Consider the following 23,012-nt stretch of genomic DNA (forward strand, 5'->3'; position numbering starts at 1 on the left):
TGGGGCAGACTGGCAGCGGGTCCAGATGGCACGGAAATCCTCACAGATTTCAAAATGGTCTCGGCAGGGGTGGCGTTTTCTCCCCCGCTCCCACCCTCACCGCTGAGATGGGGTGTGGGCCACACAGGCCTACACATTCCAAACGGAGGCATGCAGAGAGCTGAAGGCACAGAAAAAATAAAAATAAAGAATAAAGCTACAGAGGACAAAAGACACTTTTAAACAATACATGACTGATGCCACATACTTGGTCATATGACTGAAATATGTTTCTGTTAAATCTATGACTGCTTCAGGCAATATAAGGCAGTTCCCTCCCGTTTAAACTGCATAAAAATGTAATAAACGCATTACGTTCTGTCTCATGTGTTGTTCATAATAACATGCTGACTTTATTGGTTGGTAATACATAAGATGTAATTGGTTGTTTGAGTCACATAGGTGTTTTTTATCCGCAAAAATTCTGCCTGGGACCCTGAAGACCTCACTGAGAAGCTGTCACTGGAGACACAGATTGGGATAAATGTCTCAGCTGTGGAGGAAAGATAACGGAGATGCGCAAAATATGCATTATAATATTTTTTTCCTGCTGTAAAAATATCAAGCAAATCAAATATCTAAATCACAGCCATTACTTGTCTTCGGTGTACTGGGGACCCCCTGAAGGACCCCAAGTCCCAACTTGAGACCTATTAGACAAGCCGTCTACTGCAGAGGGAGGAACGACGACTTTTTTGCATCGACCAATTACAGAGCGACAGGATACTTTTGCCTCTTGTGATTGGCCAGCTCGACCACGCAGTTTAGATAAACAGGAAGAGACTTTGTCGTATTTGTTTTGCAGAGAACGGAGAAACGGACATGGTACACAGATACCGCATGGCTTCAGAAGAGTTCATTGTAAGCTACAGGAGAACATTTGTAGCTTTAAGATACTTCTTTAAAACTCTGAAAATATCTGTAGGTCAGAAAATATCCGTTTCATTCCGTGCTAGCAAGGAATTGGCTTTTGGGAAGTTAGCATGTGGCCGATTTATCGGACCCTGTTGTCTTTTAGATAGTTTAAATTTCGATATATCATTAAAAGTTTGTTTTTGAACGTTTTTAAACATTGCATACAATTACATAATTACGGTAATCAAATATATTTTTCGGCATTGCTTTTCTTAACCCAAATTTGCACAATAAAGCACATGTTGAATTTTTACACCTGTGCAGTCACTGCACTTTCTACTCCATTAATCGCGCAGGTTTGACCAGGAACTAGTCTGATGAGAAACGAGTCAAATGATTGACGAGCATGATAACGCTGCCAGTGGTTTTTAACAACACAAGCTGTTTATTGTTTGTTGTTTCTCATCGTCAGAGCTGGGAAAACATCCAAGCGTTCAGATAGTCACTAAAACTAGTCTGCCGCACCTAAAACAGCACAAGACTAACATGATGGCATCATTTTTAATCAGTGCAGACTATTAACCAAGGCCGTTATTCCTGAAGTCCATTATTCTATCTGAGTCTATTACCAGTTTACTAAATGGCAGGCAGTGTGTTCAGCGCTTATCCAAAGTGCACTGTACCATTGTTTGGCTCAGAAGTTTCGCCTTTATTGTCAGTTCAGGCAAACCCCCGATGAATACAGTGAGAGCTGCAAGAGTACAAACAAGAAAGTTGAAGCAGACGCATTTGTGATCGCATACCATGACAGATGTAGTGGTGTGTGCACATGAAGAAGAGTGGGGGGGGACAGAAGGTCTAAATGAAATTCTGGGAATGCATGACTTCTTTTTTTCCACATTACCTGAGTTTAATCTAAGAATGAATGCATTCCTTCTTAAATTGAAACTACAGGCTACATTGAGTATTGAATACGAATTTGGACTTCAATCTTTTTTTAATGAACACTTTGCAATGAAAAGGGTGGTATTTCAGTTATCAGTGGGCATCAAAAACTAGTTTTACAATTTCATCACATTGTCTTTAATGCTTATGGTGACATTTTCCAGTTTTGCAATAATTGTTACCCCCAAATTTGATTTTTTTTTCTTTCATAGGACAAAAGAAAGTTGACAAAAGAAAACATTTGTGAAATTAGGGGTGTATAGGAATAATTTATTGTCAGAATAAGTATTAGCTGCAGTTATCTCACAGTTTTTAGCTGTGTGTTTTTGTTTGTTGGATTATAGGAGTAATTTAATGGATTAAAATTAAATGAATGTTCAAGGTTTGAAGTGAAAAATTGAATTTCTGAAGTGTTATATTATGTTAATAACCATAGGACACCATGATATTTAAAAAATCATTTAAAAAATATTAGAGAGGGAATTCTCCACTACATAAAATTCATTACTGAATCGACAGTAAGAACTGTAATTTTGATAATCATTTATTTGGTAGATTCAAATTGTGTGCAACTCCAATCATTTAGGATCTGATACTTTGTTTCATATATTTGTTAACTAAAATTATTTTAGGTTTGAGCTATTGGATTCAATATTTCTTGTGAAAATCTCACTTTGGTCTCTTGAGTCTTTGTAGACTAAACAATTAGTTTATGTAGAAAATAGTCAGTAATCAATAATTAAAATCACTACCTGCTGAACTGTTTGTGTTCCTACTGTGAAAGAAATTTATGAATTAAATAATAAGGATATAATATTTGTATCTTTGAGATACTTTTCAAATCAATGTTCTAGGAAGAAAAGGTTTCTTTAGTTGAAACTCTTACAATCAGTGTGACCTTTATTTATTATAACCCCCATCTCTCAAAAACTCACATATAACATAGTCAATCATCTCTCCTTCCCTCAAAGTAAAAATAAAAAAGGAACTGCTGTCTGGTTATTGCCAGTATCCATCTCAGTCGTCAGAAAAGCTGCACGTTTTTGCTGTTGTTAAGGGCTGGAAACTAGAATCCCATCGGAGTTGCACCCTAAGGAACAAATTTAATGCTAGAAAAACATCCCGACCATCAACCAAAAATGACGGATTGAAAATAATGTCGAGCTATCTTGGGAATCTCCCACCAGACAAGGGAACAGACTGCATTGTTTTTCTCATTTATGTGATATATAGAACAGAAAGAGGGGAAAAAATGGGCGATTTATTGGTTAGATAGGCGTATTCTTTTCCATGCACAAAGAAATATTGGATAGTAATGTGGGGATCAAGTCACATCATGACATTGTTTGGAGGCTAGGTGTTCAAATATGTAAGTCATCATCTGTTGGTGGCCTGCTAGAATTTCAATAGATCATTCAATGCAAATGTGTGTATGTGAAACTGAAAGTTGCCACATGAATATGTCAATGAACAGAGTGTAATTTGTGCTTCCTTAGCAGGGCAACGAGATGAAGAAGCAGAGGGAGAGCCAGTGCACTCAGAAGACCATCTCATTGCTGAGCCCCCTGGGGACGATCCAAGTCAGTGGATGTGAGAATGGTGTGCACACCATCCAGATCCTAATGGATGTCGCACCTGCTGAAAGGTACTGTACAACAGCCGGATGGTGACGTGATAAACAAAGGTGTGAAATTTACAGGCGGACAGAATCCACTCGTGTGATGGAGTGCCACCATTCCTCATTGGAAGCAGGGCATTTTTGTAGATCCCACAAGAAATATCCTCGAGAAAGTTGGGCAAATATGAGCAGGCGCTAGAAATATGAGGGGCACCAGAATACAGTTGGGCTTGAAATTAGATTTCTGATGGCATGTGGTTGTGATTTGTCCTGCAGTATATTTGAAATTTCAGAAAAATAACGTGTTTATTATCCACGAGGGAGTTGATTAGAGCCGATATCTGGAGGGTCAGCAAAGGCCATAGGGAGCATGGACTGTTCGTTTCTGTTTATTTATGTTTCCTCCACGTTGTATGCAGTAGCTTGAGTGTCAACATTTCACGCCTTGCCCATCCCTCAAAATTGTAAAAATGTTGGCAGTCTTACTGAAGCGATTAAAACTGATTAAAGTCAGCATTAATAAGTACTTATTCCATGTTTTTACAGGTCCACATCCTACATCTCAGATTAGTTTTGATTAGATTGAAATTAAATATCCGTGTATGGCAGATTCGCATTTGATAAACTTGAATGGTTTGGGAAATTAAACCATTTTCAAATTCACCCGGATAGGAAACTATCCTTTTGAAAATGTATGTTTAAATTCTAATTTATGGAAAACCCATTAATGACCTTGTATATTATACCTCAACATGTGTTTCCTTCCCGACTGTCTGCTATTTCCCAAAATTCATCAAGCAGTAAAAACATTCCACTTGTTGTTAATGAGTTGAAGTGAGAAAATTAATAATATGGAATTTTGATTATGGAAGATGTCCTGTAACCATGCGCAAGCACCTTTCTCCGTCTCCTTGTGAACAGGGTTTAATTTGTGTGTTCAGGTTCAGTAGCAATATGGAAATGAATTTAATGATTCGCATCACTGGATCATTTCTCAGTTTAATATCATTTGGTGTGTCAGTCATAAGTGAAGCTGCGATCACTTTGCTCTCTGTATGTTCTCAAAGGTGTGAGCAGGAAATCATTAAAGAAAATGTTTAGATTTTATTGTGACCTGATGAATATGATATTATTGTCACCAGACAAGGGAACTAGAGCCACCTCAGATATATGGAGTAACAGAATGTAAACAGGCATTAAGGGAGGCGAGATAAAGTGACAAAATATAGGCTTATCTTTCCAACTGGCTTTACATGTAGATCTCACAAAAGCCAGCCTGTAGCAGTAATAGTTCAAATCAGCCATTTTCATTGATTTATTTATGACATACTAAACAAGGCTCTTGCCAGCTTTGGATATGGTGTGGCGCAGGCTTACAAAGTCAGCGTGAAAAATGATATCTAAGAGTGTGTTTTGCGTATGAGAAAGAGATAACTTCCATGCATAACATAAAGGAAGACCTGTGAGCGAGGCCGAGCTCTGAACGCTTGCGTGACTTTGCTTTCAGTGTTTTAGAATTCTCTATTGGTTGGTGTTGAACAGCTGGAGCAGGAGCCAAAACATCCACAGCATTGATAGCTATTGATAAATGCCATTACAGCTGCATTAACTCCCCCGAAGTATTGCTTACACACCATGACCATCAGCTCTTTGTAATAGAAACGTCTGAAGCCCCTTTTGCTTCCTAACTGATCTGAGTAACATTTCCTAAAAATCAACCTCCTCTGCCAGTCTAACGACAGCCCTGAAGGCACCATCAGATGAACAAATTCATTACATCTCAACAACCCCTGTTGGGGCCCTATGCACCAGCCTCCCTGTTAACCAGCTTTTTTCCCCTTTTTAGTTTTTAGCATGGCCTTGGTGTTCACAGAAAAAAATTATTCACATTTTTTTTACATAAGATTACTGTTATATGAAATATGAGGCCTCTTGCCTCTTTTACACAGAACACAGACACGTAATACTGAAAAAAAATCATAAAGTACTTTTTTATTAGGGTGAAAAATGAAAAAGGGGCTGGACTCCTGCCCCGAGACATTTTGTGAGCATATTATTTTACAATGCTTTGATCAATTTGTCTGTCAAGCTGGCTGAGATGTGGGGGAGCAGGAAAAAAGCAATTTAGCTTGTGAGGTCCTCAATAGAAATGTACTACAGGACGCTGTGTATGACATGTTGCATTAGAACCTGAGTAGCCTTTATTGCCTGATAATGTCGTGAGGCAATGCTGATATCAATCACCCTTTAACAGCCAGTATGATGTGTTTTTATGAAAAGAAAAGAAAAAATAATGCATGAATCCTTTCTTGGAAAATAATTGATTTAATTCAGAGCTGAGGGACTTCTACTTTTAACAACATCAAAATGTAGTGTTGTAAAGAAGAGACACAAAATGTGCTAGAAGCTAAAAATTGTTTGGAACAAGCTCTTTGCATATGGTCCTATAGAAAATTGTAATTAATTTTACACTGATAAACATTCTGTCTCATTTGCATATAGATACAAACAATATATTTGTGCATCTGAATTCCCAGCACACTTAGGTCACATGGTCTACCCAAAAAAATCCTGTGCGGCTTAAACCCAAAATTATCATTATATTTCCTAGGCCACAAATCTGCCTCTTTTTCTCTCTGACACAAAGCATTATAAATCTGTGTCTGATTTTTCACAGTGCACATTGTTTTTAGTTAATGATTTTCATCTGTTTGTTGTTGCTGTGATAGTGAGGAAATGTACCATATGCTCCGGCAAAAGACAAATGATTAGCAAATGAAATTCTGGACAGCTGTCTGACTGAAAGCGTTTGGTTGATAGCATTCTGCTACCATAATTAGCTTAAGCTTTGGGTTAATTAACTTTCTACCTGGATATGCATAATAATAGAGTTCTGCAGGAAGCCAAGAAGCTTTCAGTATATCAGCAGCAAAGGCTGGCTTTTTATTTTGTATTTCAGCAGCATATTTCAATTTCAAGAGGCGATTTAGCTCGGGAGCATCGTCAAATATTGTAGATTTTACTCCCCAAGCCAGATAATTCTGAAACAATAGGGGTGTATTATATGGCAGAAATGCCATTTCTGAATGTAATTAAAGCAGATGAAAGCAATCACCAATTTTTAAATGCTTTTGTCTAGCATGAGGTCTACTTGTAAAAAAAAAAAAATACCCATCAAGAGGAGAAAAGAGGCAAGAGAACCCCCAAGTCCTTATATAAGAGGCCTTTGAGACTGAAGTGAAGTACAACAGTAATTAGTCTTTTGTATGAATCTGCCGGCCATGGTCATGATTAGTTAAGAATATGAGAGGACTGCAGGACTGAATTGGTCTTAAGGAGGAGGGTGTTAAAGTCTATTTATCACCAGTTATCCTCACAGCTTTCCATTATCACTGACAACACTGGATGGGGCCTGAGAACAGCCTAATTGTTCTGAGGTGGACTGTTTTTATGTCAGACCCGTCACCCTAGTCACATTGGCATTCATAAGCAGCCAGACATTTTCCATCTATCTAGCCCTAATACCCAAGCTGTCACAACAGCTTTTACACACTACCAACGCTGGTGTGAAATATCTGAGGTGATGCATTTATCGTTTTTCTCACACTCGTGCAGTGTTGTGAATCAATGTCCCGGTTCACACTGAATAGCAGGATGGTAAATGCGTTCCCTGTTTTGGGCCCCTTTACATGATGTGCTCACACACCGGGAACCGTATCAACAACTTATTCTTTTCCTCTGTAATTTCTCTCTCTTTGTCTTCGTCTCTTTCTCCCTCTCTTTTACCGCATAATTTTATTCAAGTTTGATTTTTTTTTTTTTTTTGCACTTGATATATAGACTCAACTGTGTGGTGAATAAACTGCTTACATTTGTAACCAAAATGCTTTGTCATACAAACAGATGTGCTGAGATATTGAATGAAATCATCAGTAAAGCCGAGGGAGACTTTTTGACGTAGTCCCTCTAGAAATGGCATGAATAATTCATTGTGTAATGATATTCAGATGATTTTTGTTCTATTTTTTACCATGGCCTTAGAATATTGTTTTGCATGTTGTGAAGTGTAGTACTCAGCTGCGTATTCATTAAGGTGCTGCTCCCACTGGCCCTGGGACCCATCTGTGCTCTATGCTTATGCCTCAATCTCCTGGGACCGTCCCAATCAGGCTGCATGTGCCATTTCCTGTGCAAACCAACACCTGTGTAACACACTACCTGTAAACTGCCCCATGCAGATGAGATGCTGACATTCACTCAGACAAAAATCTGCAAATGTTGTGGTTTCTAAAGCGGAACCTCCCGAGTGAGGACAGGATGCAAAGCAGGAGTTACCCCTCATTGTATTGACGGAGCTAAAAGCAGCTCTGACAGTTGTTTTTTGTTTTTATTTTTATTTATTTTATTTTTTTTACTTACATGGGATTTATTTTTCCTTCCCTGCCATCAACTAGGAAGTTTTTTTCCTGGGAGAGGGTTGTGCTAGTTTGTTTCAGAAGTTGATTGGATTCGATATCTGCAACATGCAGAAGTGTACAGTGTGTGACATACTAAAGCAATATGCAGAGAGATGATTCTGCTCTGACATCTTTGAGAGGAGTATGAGTCAATTATGCCCAAGTGTTGTTCTTGCTTATCTTCCTGCGGCACCAAACAAGGATTTAGTCAAGGATTTAGGGGTGAGGGGGCGGTGGTGGGGATCATGGTAAGCGGTTCACAACAAAACACTCGAAACTCCTGGGAGCGGGCACTGATTTAAAAATAAATTACAGAAGACGAAGCGCTAACACTCAAGGGCCCTCAGCAGTGCTGGCGTACACAGGTGAAGATTAGCCTCCTCGCTAATCAGAGGAACAAGGCAGTAATTTGCTCTGAACACAGACAGTAATTAGGACTTGGTGACAGTGGATTCCCATAATGCCTTTGAGCTTGACGTGGTCAAATTTTGACAGAGGCTATCCATGCAGGGTCACTGTCCCCCCAGTCTCCCGGCCCTCTTCAGCGGAGGCTCTAAAAGGTCCCTGCAGTTACAGGAGATCCCTAATGTACTTTATGCCTCCCTCACTGGCTCCTCACCATTCGTATAATTGGAATCTCTTACTGTGGCACTTGAGAATAGAGGCTAAAAACACTATTTGAAACTGCTCAGTAGTCTGTTGTAGATAAACATTGCTGCGTCGGGGTGTGGATACACTACATAATGGACTAAGAGTTAAGGCTCTGGTAATACATGCCTTCACTGACTCCTGTGGCTAGCCAGTTGGGAGAAGACCTAATTGTTGTGTGCTTTGTTGCCTACTCTGCAGTATTTTACCACCACCTTTATGTATTGGATTGAGTGTTGCGGCTTCTTTGGCGGACATTTGCTAATAAGAGTTGTTGGATATCTAGAGAGCAGTTTATCCGGCTGAGCTGTTTTTATTTCGAAACAACTGGGCAAAAAAAACGTGCGCCCCAGAACGGAATAGGAAGCGGTCCTTATAGCGTACCCGTCTACACGCTCTTCACTTTAATGCCGCAGTAGCTGGATAGGCATCTAAATGATCTTCATATGGTTGAATGAGCTGCGTAGAGCAAGTGGCTTACAATTGTATCACAGCCTTTGGCTCAGAGACTATCAGGATCTTGACATTCATAGAGACATGCTGTATTTTTTTTCTTTTTAGACAGTCATTTTAGGCCTTTTTCATGCTCTCTTGAGTCTTTGACGTCTCTGAGTTAAGTATCTGTAGCTATAAGGCTGAGGAAAATATTGGACTGCTCTTGGCCTTTTCTATTTCATCCTCTGACCCGCCGTGTTACCCATGATCGGTGAAGGAGAACTCTGGCAGGCTGTGTCAAAAAGTGACAGGCGATCGAGTCAGGATGAGCGCCATCACGCTTCACAGGACGGAGGCATGAGTTCTGAGTTTTTCCCCTTTTTGTGCGATATACCATTACACCCTTCGCCAGATTCCTTTCAATTAGATCCTGTGGTTAACCTGTTTCATTCTTATGACTGCGGCTGATAGAAAAAGTCATACTTGAAGAGTTGTGCAAGTTGAGATATAGAATACGGAAAAGAAAGGAAATCAACAAATTTATTGTCAGGTATTCTCTTGTTTATTTTTGAATGTTTCTTCCAGGATGAATTAAATAACCCTCAACATTATATAAATGTTCAATTCATTCTTTATATTAGAGTTAGAAATTGGGTAGAACTCCAAATGAATCCCACTTTACACAACAATGATTTATGGTAATTGAAAATTGATTTTGACAGGACCACAATATTAGAAATTTTCTCAAATCAAAGCCTTTTACCAAGGGAAATATTTCTCTTAGTGCCGCACATCCTGGCTAGTGTTGAATTAGTATCTTATTTCCTTACCTGCAAACGAAAAAGTAAGAACTGGAAGCATTTTTAAAAATTGTTTCTGTGACTAAATAAGAGATAATAAATAACTATTTCACAACAATCAAATTTTAATTGTTCATTCCAGCTTAAATATAATTGTTAAATATAGGTATTGAAAGATTGTTTATTATCCCCTTTAATTATAATTACCAGTTTTATATCAGACATAGTGGAAAAAGGCTCTTTGCAATTACTCTGGCATTTATTACACATCTGTAATTTCTCCTTTGAAGGGCAAGGGTTGTAATGTCCGATTTGATCTCTAAAAAAGAATCATATGTCAGATGCTGCTTGATTTGCGAATCATTGAAGCTGCTGGAAATGTTGCCAGTGCAGCAACATCTCCACTGCCCTCATGCTCTTTAAAAACAATTCCCTGTTGCACCCAGAGGTGACAGACTTCAGCTCGACTGATGTTTTTCCACTTTTATTTATTTATTATGGTGTTGTTTACTGGCCATAACATGTACTGCATTGCATTAACTTTTACTACTGTCAATGTTGTATCACTCAGAACACCTTTATAGCTGGCACATCCATAACGGTGAGCTGAGGGGAGAGGAAAATTAGTCACGGTGACAAGTCTGAAGTGTGAGCTGGAGGTCAAAGGTGCCAAGCCTTAAGCAAAGGTGCTCTAGCCTTTGTCCAGTAGATTGTAAGGGCCTGCGGGTCCAACAGGAACATTTCCACACACAATATCCCCGAGCTGTCAGTGTGCAGCGGCTGGAACATCCTCTCAGAGAGAAAGAGGGGCTGTGGAAGGGTAGAGGAGGTGGTGGTGGTGGTGGGAGGGGGCACGTCGGGGTGGAGGGAACGGGTTGCAGTAGAGAGGGAACAGTGGCCTGAAGATCCTTGCTGAGAGAAAGAGAAGTGGGGGGATGGTGTGGGTGTGTATGGGGGGCGGGGGGTGGGGGCAAAAAGAGCTGGAGTGGGAGGATAGAGAAATAGAGAGGGGGGAAATGAGGGGGGAGAGCTGGGGGAGGAAGGGGAGTGGAGGGATAGGAAGGAGAGACAATGACAAGTTGGGGCTGGCTGGGCACTCACCCATGCCGACAGAGATTGCCATGAGCCATGGCCATTGTTTGAGCGGGTCTCCGCTCAGGACCCGCCAGTGGGTTTCCGAGTTTTCACCACTCAACTATAAACTGCTGTGTGGTTTATTTAGAAATGAGAGTATTTACACATTTTACTGTATTTACACCCACTGTTAAACGGCACCCAGGAGATTTTCATCACACAGCCACAAACTAGCAGGCGGAGTGTTTCCCTGAAAACTGACCTGCTCAGTCATAACACCCCAGTAAACCTCAGCTGCACGTGTCCAATATAAAATGTTGCTCAAACTGTGACCTGCAGAAGTGTAAAAACACTTTAGGGTCTCGTTGTTACGGCAGGCTGGAGAGAGACGGTCTGTGTGTTTAACAAAGTAAATGTCTATTATTAATATCATACAGGATAAGCCAATTTTGAAAAGGGGGCACTTAAATGGTGGTATTATTTATTTATAAGTCCTGTACACCAGTTAATGGAATTGGCGGCCAGCTTTAGATCCACACAGCTTGAGGTCCACTTTGCAGTAATGCACATGCTAAGAGAGGACCTTCCCAGTAGGGTCTTTAAGTGTCAAATATGGGTCAGCCTGCTTGCATTGACCTGGGGGGTGGTCAGCAACGGAGAGAAATTCAGCTGTTAAGTGATGCCAACTCAACCATCGGCAAATTCCTCCAAGCATCTACTCATGCTAAGATGCACGTCCAAGTGCATTTGGCCAGCACGGCTCTGGCCAAAAAATCCATTTATTCTTGTCATGAACTGTAAAGTAGACCCAAGCAGAGTTGAAACTATTTGTTAACGCTGCGCTCTTAACTTTTTCACGTTACAGCTGCAAGACTTTTGAAAACTCTTTTTTTTTTATGCTTCCTCCAAGTCCTTTGAAATAAACTGTAAGCGCTGTTCTTTATGACCCGGTGATGTTTTCTTTCATACTCCATAATGCTCCACTTCAGGAGAAAAAAACAACAACATATATGTGTGTGTGTGTGTGTGTGTGTGTGTGTGTGTGTGTGTGTGTGTGTGTGTGTGTGTGTGTGTGTGTGTGTGTGTCCACTGCAACAGTTGTTTGTGTTTTCTTGTAGATTTTCTTTTCTTGAGCTTTTATCCGTCTCTTGCAGCACTGATATTTATCACAGCCTGAATGCATAACGCACTCAGATTTTAAGTTTTACCCCACAAATTATGTCATCTTGCATCTGGATCACCCGTGGCATGTTATTACACTCTAGCGACATATTTTATCACTGTTCAGCCAAGGCTCGGGTATTATGATTGCTCCTCTGATCCCCACCTCAACTCCCCATCCTTTCCTTATATCCCTCGCAGGAGCGTCAAGGCCCCCCTGAGCTGTGTGGTCAACGATAGCCCGGCAGAAATGAGCCCCGAGTTGCAGCGCTGCGTTGAATGGCTCCAGGCGTACTTCAGTGAGCCGCAGACCACTGGGAGTCTCCCTCTCCCTGCTTTTCACCACCCCACCCTGCAAGGAGGTCTGTCATGGATAAATATTTGCAGAGCCATGACTGGGATCGGGCTTTCACTCTTAATTGTCAGTTACATCACTTACACTCACTGGCTCGCTGTGTTATAATGAAGTATTTTATGGCTGAGAGAGAGGGAGAGAGGGAGAGCACAGGAAAAGAGAGTGAGTGGGTGAGCGAACGAGAGGGAACAGAACACAGAGCAGTAACTTGGTTCAGTAATCTGTGGCAGCTCTTACCACGCGTGTTAGTCTTGGCAAGCCTTTCCATGATTCTTGGCACATATTTGAAACTGATCGAATTCCACTCTTGACATTTTCAGACAGGAAGCTTTTTTTAATGACAACATGTGAATGGTGGTAAAGTTTCAATGAGCTTATTGTTGGCTCGGCCAGTCACCTAGGGCGAGTAAAAATGAAAGCACCCCAAAACGGACAATTAGCGTCCACCCAAGAAAATATGCTAAATATATTACAAGTGGTAGCTGTGGCTGCAGAATGAATGACAGAGTATGAAAAGTAGTATAAATGAAGAATTAATTGAGGAATTAAATGACAAGTAATTCTGTAAATCAAATAATTATTGCACTTGTATGACTTTAATTTCTGCTCATTGCAGTCGAACTTGTTTGAATTTGTTTTGACCCGGAAGTAAACATATACACAGAAAACTGTTAATGTATGCATTTAACAATGGTGCCTCTCTTCCCCTGCAATCAGGCCTTAGTCGCTCTCTAATTTCATGCAGATCTTCAGTGCTTGAGTGATGGCATTTTCAATGAGCAGGTACTCCATCGAGACCCTGTATACAGCTATGAGTCCCACGCTCCCGCAAAGGCAATGCAAAAATACATCAGGACCAATTACGATATCAACTTTCAGTGTGATTCCCTTCGCCACCAAGTGCTTGTGTACCAGCCCCAGGCTCTTTCAAATCGCATCTCATCTGAAGTCTTTGGGGTTTTAATTAAATTTCAGGATAGATGGAATTCTTCATTAGTACCTGATCTGAATAGGTGATTGTGCTGTGTTCCACCTCTCTCCCTCGCCTGTTGTTTTGGGGCTCAGTAAATACAGATTTTAGGCTTGGATTGCTCTCAGTAGTCACAACCACAGGCCATGCCAGTATAAAAATGTTAAATGTGAGCATCAAGAGTATTTGTCTTTTGAGGGAGTAAATAGAAGGTTTCCCCCTTTTTTTTTTCTGGGTTTTTTTTTTTTTTTTGCTTGTTGATTCACAAATATTGACGATTAGCTTTTACTGCGGTGCAAATTCCAACTCGATGTAGTCGCGCTAGTTTAATCAGGTCATTACATTCCGTGACAACCAACTTTTGTTTGCTCAGTTATCTTGTGGGAGAACCTGAGCGCGACAAGCACTCTCGCTGCTCTTGTCATGTAATATTGAGTTGTGACCTTCGCTTGAAGTGTTGCCATGTTTATTTACACATTTCTGACAAAACAAGCCACTTTTCATATTAGCTGTCACGTTAGACCCGAGCTACACAGATGACTTGAAAGGAGATGCGAGGTGCGCCTTCTGACTGATTGTCATGTGAAACATCACACACAAATTTGGTCGTTGGAGCTAGAGGATTGGCATGTGCGCACTTACGGGCAGGTTGTGTGTTTGTGTGCGTGCGTGCTACCCCCCCTCCAGAAAAACACAGACACCATTATGAGTTCTTAAAACGATGCATATTCTTATCTCATTAATTATACATCCATATGTAACAGACGAGAGGATCTTAGTGTCGGTAAGCGGCACAGGGAATATGCGGGGGGTTGGGGGGGGAGGCAGAGGGGGGAAGGGCGCTCTTCAAAGCCCAAATGACTGTGTTCCTGCAGGAGCCTGAACCTCCCCCTGTGCACAGCGCAGGGCGAGATGAGACACTCACCAGGACTCGCCCCTGTGATGTGGAGAGGAATTAGGGAAATGAACGTTTTCAGAATATCGAATAATCAGAGAATCATCAGCACCCCGTCAGCCTTCAAAAGTATGGATCCGTCAAGACTCAAGAGACACTTTGACTGGGAGTCAAAGTCTTCCCTCCCATTAGACACAAAGGATAATGAGGGAGCTGCATTTCCACTATTGTCTTTTTATTGTCACAGGCGTGTGTGAGGGCAACTGTCAGCTGAAAGTCATTTCTCCAAATCTGTCACAGCCACAGCTGATGGGATTTATTTCATTGGTTGTTGTTTTTTTGTTTGTCTGTTTTGTTGTGTGTGTGTGTGTGTGAGATTTTTTTTTTGTGCTTGCAAATTGCTCTCATATTAAACATTATGAGAAAATCAATCAAATGTCGATAGCTTCATAATCCCCAGGTCTATTCGATTTTACTTTAGGTCGGTCGGTCTTTACCTCCATAGCAGCCCTACCACCTGGCCTCACGGTGGTAATGACCTGTGACATAATTATGGGATGTCTGTAAACATGTAAGTGGTTCCCCTCAAGTTTTATTTAAACAATTGACTTCACTGCACCCCGATAAAGAGGTTCCTGACCCCAGACACACCATATTAGGCTCTTTATGAAGTATGGGACTCAGGGACTGCTCTCCAAATCATTGGTGGTCACCTTGAGTGACCCGAATGAAGTCTCTGTCACCAACGCTGATGAGGGCAAAGTTCTTTAACCTCTGTAGCAGCGGATAGGAGCACAGACTTTTTTCTTCTTCTTCTTCCAGGAGAAAAACCTGCTCATGGTTTATAAAAGGTGTAAACACCATTGTAGCTTGTTACTCGACCTGCTCATAGCAGAAAACACTCGCATGACTCTGACTTTGGTTGCTTGTCAATAACTTTTGCATCAATGAGGATTTGTCCAAGCCACAGTCTGGGTGAGTTGTCATTGCCTGCTGGTGACAAAATGATATCAAAATGCACCAATCACATCTTGTGGCCAAATCCAAGCTTTATGAGGCAGATAATGCATAAAAGAAATTTCAGGGGTGTATCTTATCTCCTCATAACATTAAGTCTGTCTGCGTAACAGCCCGTCATCTCGTTGACAGCATGATTATTACCTGAAAAATTATTAAACAGTACCTACGGGCCTTGTTCAAGACAAAGAACTCACATGGGTGCGCATCAATCAAATATATCCCCTTTAGGTTTTACACTTATTCCCCCCAGTTTAGGCAAATTGCCTTGTTCGCATGGCTTTGTGTAGCGGAGAGTGACTATAAGGTAGCGAGGGAGCCTGGGGAGCATAGGATGTTCACTCTGTAGAAGAGAGACAGGGGTGTGACATGTTTTCACACAATGCCAATTTAGAAGGATTTCTCATAGATCACTTGTCATGTGCTCTCTTAGACCATATAAATGAGAGAGAATGGGAGATCACTAATTGAATTTTCATGACTGAGTACATGTATGTACTAGAAGAGTGTCATCCCCTCGTGATAACAAGACTATTGTTCCCAATCTTGTTCTCTCTACAAAATAAAAAAAAAAGAAAGTTGTTTCGATCCCTACACAAGCTCAGCACATCGATGTCTGAAGGTTTCGGGATGCTTCAAACACTTTTCCCGCCCTTTTCTTCAGCAGTCAGAGCTAGACAAACACGTCTCTCAGTCGGCGCATGGTAATCCCGAAAAAAAAAAGATAATGCTAGTGCTAAAGTGCTAATGGAATCAAAGCCATTAATGTGGTCGGTTAAGCTGCGGATGATTTGAAGAATTCTGCCATTTAAGTGAAGATGATATAATGAAGCTACTCTGAATAGAAAGCAATTAAAAGGACAAATTGGTCTGATTAACCTCAAAGTCATCCCACTGCCACAAATGGTATGCAACATTCAAATTATTATTATTAAAAATCTGGAGCAGATTTGCAGTCTTTTTGGCCTCTCTTAATCCTTTTAAATGAAGGAGCGAACTTTTTTAATTTTAGCTGTGACCTTTCAAAGCATAACCTAGATTTTTCTTCCATAGAAATAATTTGCTCACATCTGCTCCTGTAACATGTTGATACTAGTTCTGAGGTCAAACTGAGGGACTTTGATGCATTCGGTTGTTTTAATGAGTCTCATAAAGGAGTCACACAGAGCCGGTTTTAGAGTGGAGTTTGACATCAAACATGCAGAGAGACGCGACGAACTATTCATGTCAGAATGTTGATTTATATTCAAATCACCTGCTAATTTCAAAGGCGTAAAAACCTACATGGTGCTAAACTGTTGTCTTGTTGTCTCTCAGTCAGCTGTCTGAGTTTGATTAATTTTATGAGGGACTCTCTTCTTCTGTTCTTTTCCTCCCTTCCTCTCCATCCTCTGATTTTATGATGAAGATGCGTTCACCAGCCGCGTGCTGCAAGTGCTTCTGAGGGATGTGAAGCTTGGTGATACGGTCTCGTACAAGCGTCTCGCGGAGATGGCGGGAAACCCCAAAGCAGTGCGGGCGGTGGGCGGAGCTATGAGGAGGAACCCGGTGAGCATGGCTGACACTGACTGACAGACCCTTCTCTTACCAATTTCATTCATCAGATAGGGAAAGTAATTATTTTAATTAGCCTTGAATAATGGCTAAGTAGGAACCTGCATGTTCTGTGTAAACAATAACACCTTTAATCAGAGGTTAACTATTGATTAACTATAGGTAGCAAATCAAAATTTGATAAGAAGCACTTTTATTATAGTTTTAGTGTTTTGGCAACAATACTGCTTTGTTAGATTACAGTGAACATGAACCTACAAGTATTTTAATAGCCAAGCAAGAACACACACACACACACACACACGCACACACACACACACACACACACACACACACACACACACACACACATATATTTGAAGTTCTAGCTTAAGTTCTAAATGTTCTCACATGTAATTATAATTTTGTGAAAGAACATCAATTGCTTTAGATACATTTGTGTTTGCAAAAATGTCTTATGCTGAAACTATTTAAACATTCAAGAATAAAATCCATCAATAATAATATATATGAATAAATAAATAACTAATAAAACACATTAACAAGGCAGTCAGAGACTGCAACATCCTGCGACTTAACCTGACCTACTTTAAGGTTAGGTCAGGGTCAACGCTTCAGGGTAGGTCAAAGTTATGCACTAGCTTTGACCATAGATCAATGCTAGTGCATAGGTAGATCGGAGCACTATCTTTAATCTATGGTCTTGCACTAGCCTTCTCCCTCGTCTTTCTATCTTATCTATCTTAAACAGCAAAATCTTATGAAGAGGTTAAAAAAACAAGTTACACGGTCATCTTTAGACATTTACACTCTGCTTTAAACGCTTATGCAGGCAAAAAAAGAAAACTGACAATGAACACAATTAGTTTCATCTGTTTCCTTTTCTGGAAGAAGCATGATTGACAGAAAGGTGTGAAGTCACCAGAATTTTCTAATAAATGAATATTCTTAAAACAATTTCTCATGTGCACGATATGTGATGTAAGCATTTAAGTGTGTTGGGTTATGGACATGGGGAAATATCTACCTCTGTGAAAGTCTACCTACAGCGCATTTTTCAGCTCAAACCTTTTGTTCCTGTTCTCTCAAGTCGGTACTGTAGACGTTCGCTGCAAATCTAAGATACTTGTAGAGACCTGGCCTGCATCACGGCTCATGAATCACCGTGTACAAAATGGAGGGCTAGAGGGCAAGTGGTGTGTCTAATTTTGATCAAACCCTTTGATCAAAGCCCATTTAGCTCTGCCCATGTAGTGCTGTGGGCACCACCGGTGTGCTCTGTGAAGCAGAGAAGACTTCATGTACAGAAATGCAGCCAGTGAGATGCTCAGCCTCATATGTGCTGTGAGAGCTAATCTAAATACTGCACTTATTCTTCCCCCTCTGTTTTTGTAATTGAAGTAGGAAGGAAAGTACTTCTGAATAATAAAAAAAAAAGTCATTTTAAATATACGATGAATGCAAGTAAAAAAGCACATGCGTGTTTTACTGCACACTAGCTTCTTCCATATACTTTATATGTTACATTAGCCAATGGCGTTGCTTCTGGAGGGCTGTATAATACCTCTCAGTCTCATGTTTTACAGACATTTCTTTCCTTTCGTCAGGGAGGCTGGGAGCCTGAGCCCTCAGCTCCTGATACAGATCCAGAGTCAGATTGTCAGTGTCAATTACTTGTCAGTAGTGCTTCTCCACTCAGGCTTCAGCTGTGAAAAGCTCAGTGTGCTCAATCGATCCTTGCCTCTCTGTGGCACTTCTTCTTCACCAGGATTTGAGTATTGATAAGCCTGGTGTAGTGCTCTTTCCCCCCAAGTGAGGAGGCAGATCCAAAGGCCTTGAGGGTACCCTGCACTCCCTCCAAACCCGGGGAACAGTATTGATCAGAATATTCGAGCAGTATTTCTCTGTCTGCAAGGTTAATCTGGGGCTCGGAAAGTTTTATTGCTGTTGATATGGGAGCGGGTTTAATGATGAATCCGAACTGAAACACACTGCATGTCCAACTTTTATATAAAAGGCTGGAGGTGCAGCCATCAAGTCAGGATAACTTGTCGGAATATCGCTACGATGCTGCAGTATTTGTGTTGGGTTACTGTTTAGTATGACAAATACAAATTGAGGGCAACATTTAGAATATTTTAAAAGAAATAATTGCTGTGATTCACTTCAACTGTTGCCACTCTTCTTGTTCGGAATTCACAATGATCGAAGTGTTTTAGGCTTGCTTGTTTAATCTTTCTCCAGCCATTTAGTTTACAAAGAACTCGGGACCCCCCTGGCAGTCGTCTGAAACAAGAGTAAACGCTCCACCGACTTCCTCTTTTTAATGATCACAGGGTTATCAGATCTTAATGTTGACACCCTCTCGATTGAATATTCATCCTGCTGGTGTTTTTGCCCATTAATTTTTGATTGCTTCTTTGCTTTGCACTATTAAAGAGTAAAAAACATTTATACCCAAAGACTGAGCTATCACCCTGAATGTGGATTTGTGCTGGATCAAACCAGACACTTCTGGTGTTGCACGATGTTTTCATGCGGTGCAGGAACATAAAAAAGCCAAAACACACAAAGTGCAGATTCATATTTTCTGCATGTTGCTTACTTTTAAGTCACACCGTTTCTGTAGTAAATCAGAGGTCCTTTAATACATAATACATATCTATTATCAACGCATCCAACTGTTGTGCTGCTGTGACAGTAAATGTCAACCTGAGAATAAAAAAGTAGTTGAATTTTTTTAAACCCCAATCTGTATTGTTTCAAATATTAGTTTTTTTTGCAAAAGCATGACAGTTGTGGAGTCACACTATGTTTAACTTGTATGCTGGAAATGTCCCTGTGCAACGTCTGCACTGAATTAATAATTGGAAAATGGCATTTATAGAAAACACAAAGGAGAATATTGTGTGTCTCTGTGTGGAAAAATGTTTTTGCATATTTGCAAGACTTGCAGACATTTATTTCTTCCAAGCTTGAGTTTTCTCTCTCCGTCTGTCTGTGCCAGGTTCCTCTCCTCATCCCCTGTCACCGAGTCATTTCCAGCAGTGGACAGAGTGGGCCGTACATGAGCGGCAAGGGTGACCACCTCAAACAATGGCTGCTCACCCATGAGAGTCAGAGACTGGAAGGCTAAAGCATGACAGAGGCCGACTGTCCCTCATTCAGTACACACATGCACACTGGGACACACACACACACACACAAATACACACACGCACGCACACACAAGCATTCATACAAACAAGTTGGTTTCTTTTCAAAATAGGGCCACAAAGTTTAGTGTGTTTGGCACACACTGGAACAACTGGATGTACTTGTGGATATTCAAACTCTTTTTTTTTTTCTTTTTTTTTTTACATCTAAGAATAGAGATTGTGCATAGTTAATGTAATACGGAGTTGTTGCGGAATTAGAATGTACAAAAATAACTTAAACAGAGAACAGTAGGAATTACAAACATATGCTCCCGTGGGTCTCCGTTGTGTTTGCCAGCTAGTGCTGGAATGCTTTTTCTAAAGAATCATTATTCCCTTAAAAATATGTCTCTTGCATTGTTGTTGTTGTTGTTATTTTTTTCGAAGCAGAATTAGTCTTTGTACCTCTCGTTGGTTTTTTAATTTCCTGCCAAGTGAATGCTTTGTTCAACATCCAGTGATAAAGGCTCTGAATTTTACTGCTACAAAGCTTTGTAGTGAAGCATTTGTTTTGTCTTCATTTAGATCTCATTGTTTGCACTCGCCTTATAATACACCTAGAGTGGAGATGTCTTAAACATTATATAGTGTAAGTTTGTTACATTAGACATGTGTAAAAAAAAAAACATCTCAAAATGACAAATTCTGCCTTTTCATCATTTTAATTGTCTTAATTTTAAAATTGTTTTCGTGTAGCATTTGGTCACTTCATCTCATGATTAATTACGCTGTCCGTCTTCTCTCATCGCTCCGGCTCTCTATGTCAGAGCTTCTGCTTTATATTTCTGAGTAGCAATTTCCATTAGAGGGCAGTACAGAACGGGAAACAGAAGTCAACATTTCAACCTTGAATTTATCCTGCACATGTAATCTGCGACTTAAATGTTCATATGTCATTTTATTTTCATCACAACCCTGTTTAAACACTTTGGGATGAAATATTCTTTTTTTTAAATGACCATACGGAGAACAGCAGTTGTGTAAAGTGCAGTTCAGATTTAATTAAATAAAGTTTATACTATCTTACTCATTTCCATAAAGTGATTTATTTTAAGTTTGACAGTTTAGTTTTTTTCATTGCTAAATTTTCCTTCCAGGGTGACCCGGTCTTGCTCACAGTTATCCTTTTACCATTGACCCATGGTAGCCAAATAATCCACGCCACAAAAATAACCTTGGCTCTAACCTTTTGCGGAACCAATGCAAGTGTCCCTCACTGAATACATTTGAACTTTGAAGCTTTTTTGAATTTCTTATTCGATCAGCTCCAAGCAGCTGTCGCACCCATGCTGCCGGACTCACTTACTCCGCCGTTAGAGCACCATCGTGGCATAGATGTTGAGGCAGCAGACAGGCAGATGAAGAATGAGACACAGTCTTTGGTTTCACAGAGGGCTAATGATGCCTGTGGTGACTACAGGCTACAGTCAGCCCCCTAACGAAGGGAGCTGTGACACAGCCACAAGGGGTCCCATTTAAGCTAGGCGTACTCTGAAGTGCACTGTAAGCACCCTCCTTTTTTTTTGCTTGTGGCTAAGTAAATTCTGAGGAATGCTACAAATTTTGCAACCAGAGATACCCATGTCTCTGAGTGTTGAAGAACAAATCTAGCATCAAAGCTTTAGACACACTGCAGTAATTACCATGCAATTACCATGGAATTACTGCAGTACCCCAAAAAGTGTAAAATAGTTCACACCTTTTTTTTTTTAATAAGTTTTGCATTTCCACAGCAATAAAGTATTTGTAGTTATAGCAGCAGCTATATTAATATATCTGTTTTATGTTGTGTCTTTTTTGCTGTGAGTGCCTCTTCTGTATCACGCTGGCTATGAGATAAAAAAAAAAGAGGGAATTAGATTAAAAGAGGCTGAGACGATCTCATCATCCGCACTGTTAATCTCTGTGAAACCTTTAATTTTGGCCTAATATCTGCCTTCATTTCAGAGAACGACTACATGAGTGCTCCATACTCATGTGTGAGTATGTTTGTGCGCGTGTGTGTGTGTGTGTGTGTGTGTGTGTGTGTGTGTGTGTGTGAGTGTGTGTGTGTGTGTGTGTGTGTGTGTGTGTGTGTGTGTGTGTGTGTGTGTGTAGGAGACCATGTGGCCATGCGAGTTGGTGTGTGCACATGTGTATGTCCATATGTGTGTGGGTGAAGTGGATGATATTGAGTCTGACTTCATAAATCACCCAGACACTGATAAACTCCCCATGCACCCACACACCGCTAATGGGCAACCCTTAAGGAGTGTGAGTGTCTCGTGCGGTGTTTGATTCAACATTTATTAACCCCCTCACACACACTCCCTCTTTCCTGTACGACACACACTCATTTGAGCCCCCCGAAAGAGCGAGGATATGGTTGGTGGCGTTCTCGGCGTTAGTGTTGGGTTTTGACCTGGCCGAGCTGTATTAATCATGGCCAGGAGTAGTAAGATTCATTTTAGCTTATACAGCGGCAACAACAACCTCTGCATTTGATAACATTAGTTCCCTTCTCATAACTTATATCCTGTCTCCAACTCCCCACTTCCCATCTCATATCCTGCCACCCGTCCTCATTATAGAACAATTTTCTGCCCCCACATCAAATACAAACACACTCTTTTCTTTTCTTCCATCTCTTGCTCCTCATACATGTCAGCTCATAATTCTAATGTTATCACAACCTGCACCTCCTTGGCACAACTCGCAGGTTTAGCGGTGGAGACCCTGCAGAAGTTAATCCTTCAGCCACATCAGTGACTCATAAATAGCTGTTGTTTTTTTTTATCCTTCCTAAGAAGTTTGTACACATAAGAAATTAAGAGTGCAAACTTCTGGAACTCAGCTGCGAGTGATGCACTGCTGCTGCGAAGCCAGAGGAGTATCCAGCATGCAGATAGGCAGTGTCCAATAGTCATCCAGACAGATAGACGGAGGGATAGATAGCTGGATAGACAGACATTAGACTCGGGCTTGGCTTCGCTATCAGGTTTCCTCCCCCTCT

At 40.7% G+C, this 23,012-nt stretch overlaps 1 protein-coding gene across 2 annotated transcripts; it reads left to right on the top strand.

Annotated features, from left to right (window-relative positions):
- Window positions 1-813: 813 nt before the first annotated feature.
- On the top strand, window positions 814-21,046 carry mgmt (O-6-methylguanine-DNA methyltransferase). 2 transcript variants are annotated; one of them, XM_068327436.1, is made up of 5 exons: window positions 814-900; window positions 3,336-3,484; window positions 12,234-12,394; window positions 16,678-16,817; window positions 19,831-21,046. In XM_068327436.1, exons 1-5 carry the CDS (start codon window positions 862-864, stop codon window positions 19,957-19,959), a joined length of 618 nt encoding a protein of 205 aa, XP_068183537.1. In that variant the 5' UTR covers window positions 814-861; the 3' UTR covers window positions 19,960-21,046. The 2 variants fall into 2 exon arrangements, with proteins under 2 accessions (XP_068183537.1, XP_068183538.1); XM_068327437.1 differs by having other exon boundaries at window positions 3,339-3,484.
- The last annotated feature ends 1,966 nt before the right edge of the window (window positions 21,047-23,012 follow it).

This window comes from Antennarius striatus, chromosome 11 (genome assembly GCF_040054535.1).
Source record: "Antennarius striatus isolate MH-2024 chromosome 11, ASM4005453v1, whole genome shotgun sequence".
In the NCBI taxonomy this organism is placed as follows: Eukaryota; Metazoa; Chordata; class Actinopteri; order Lophiiformes; family Antennariidae; genus Antennarius; species Antennarius striatus.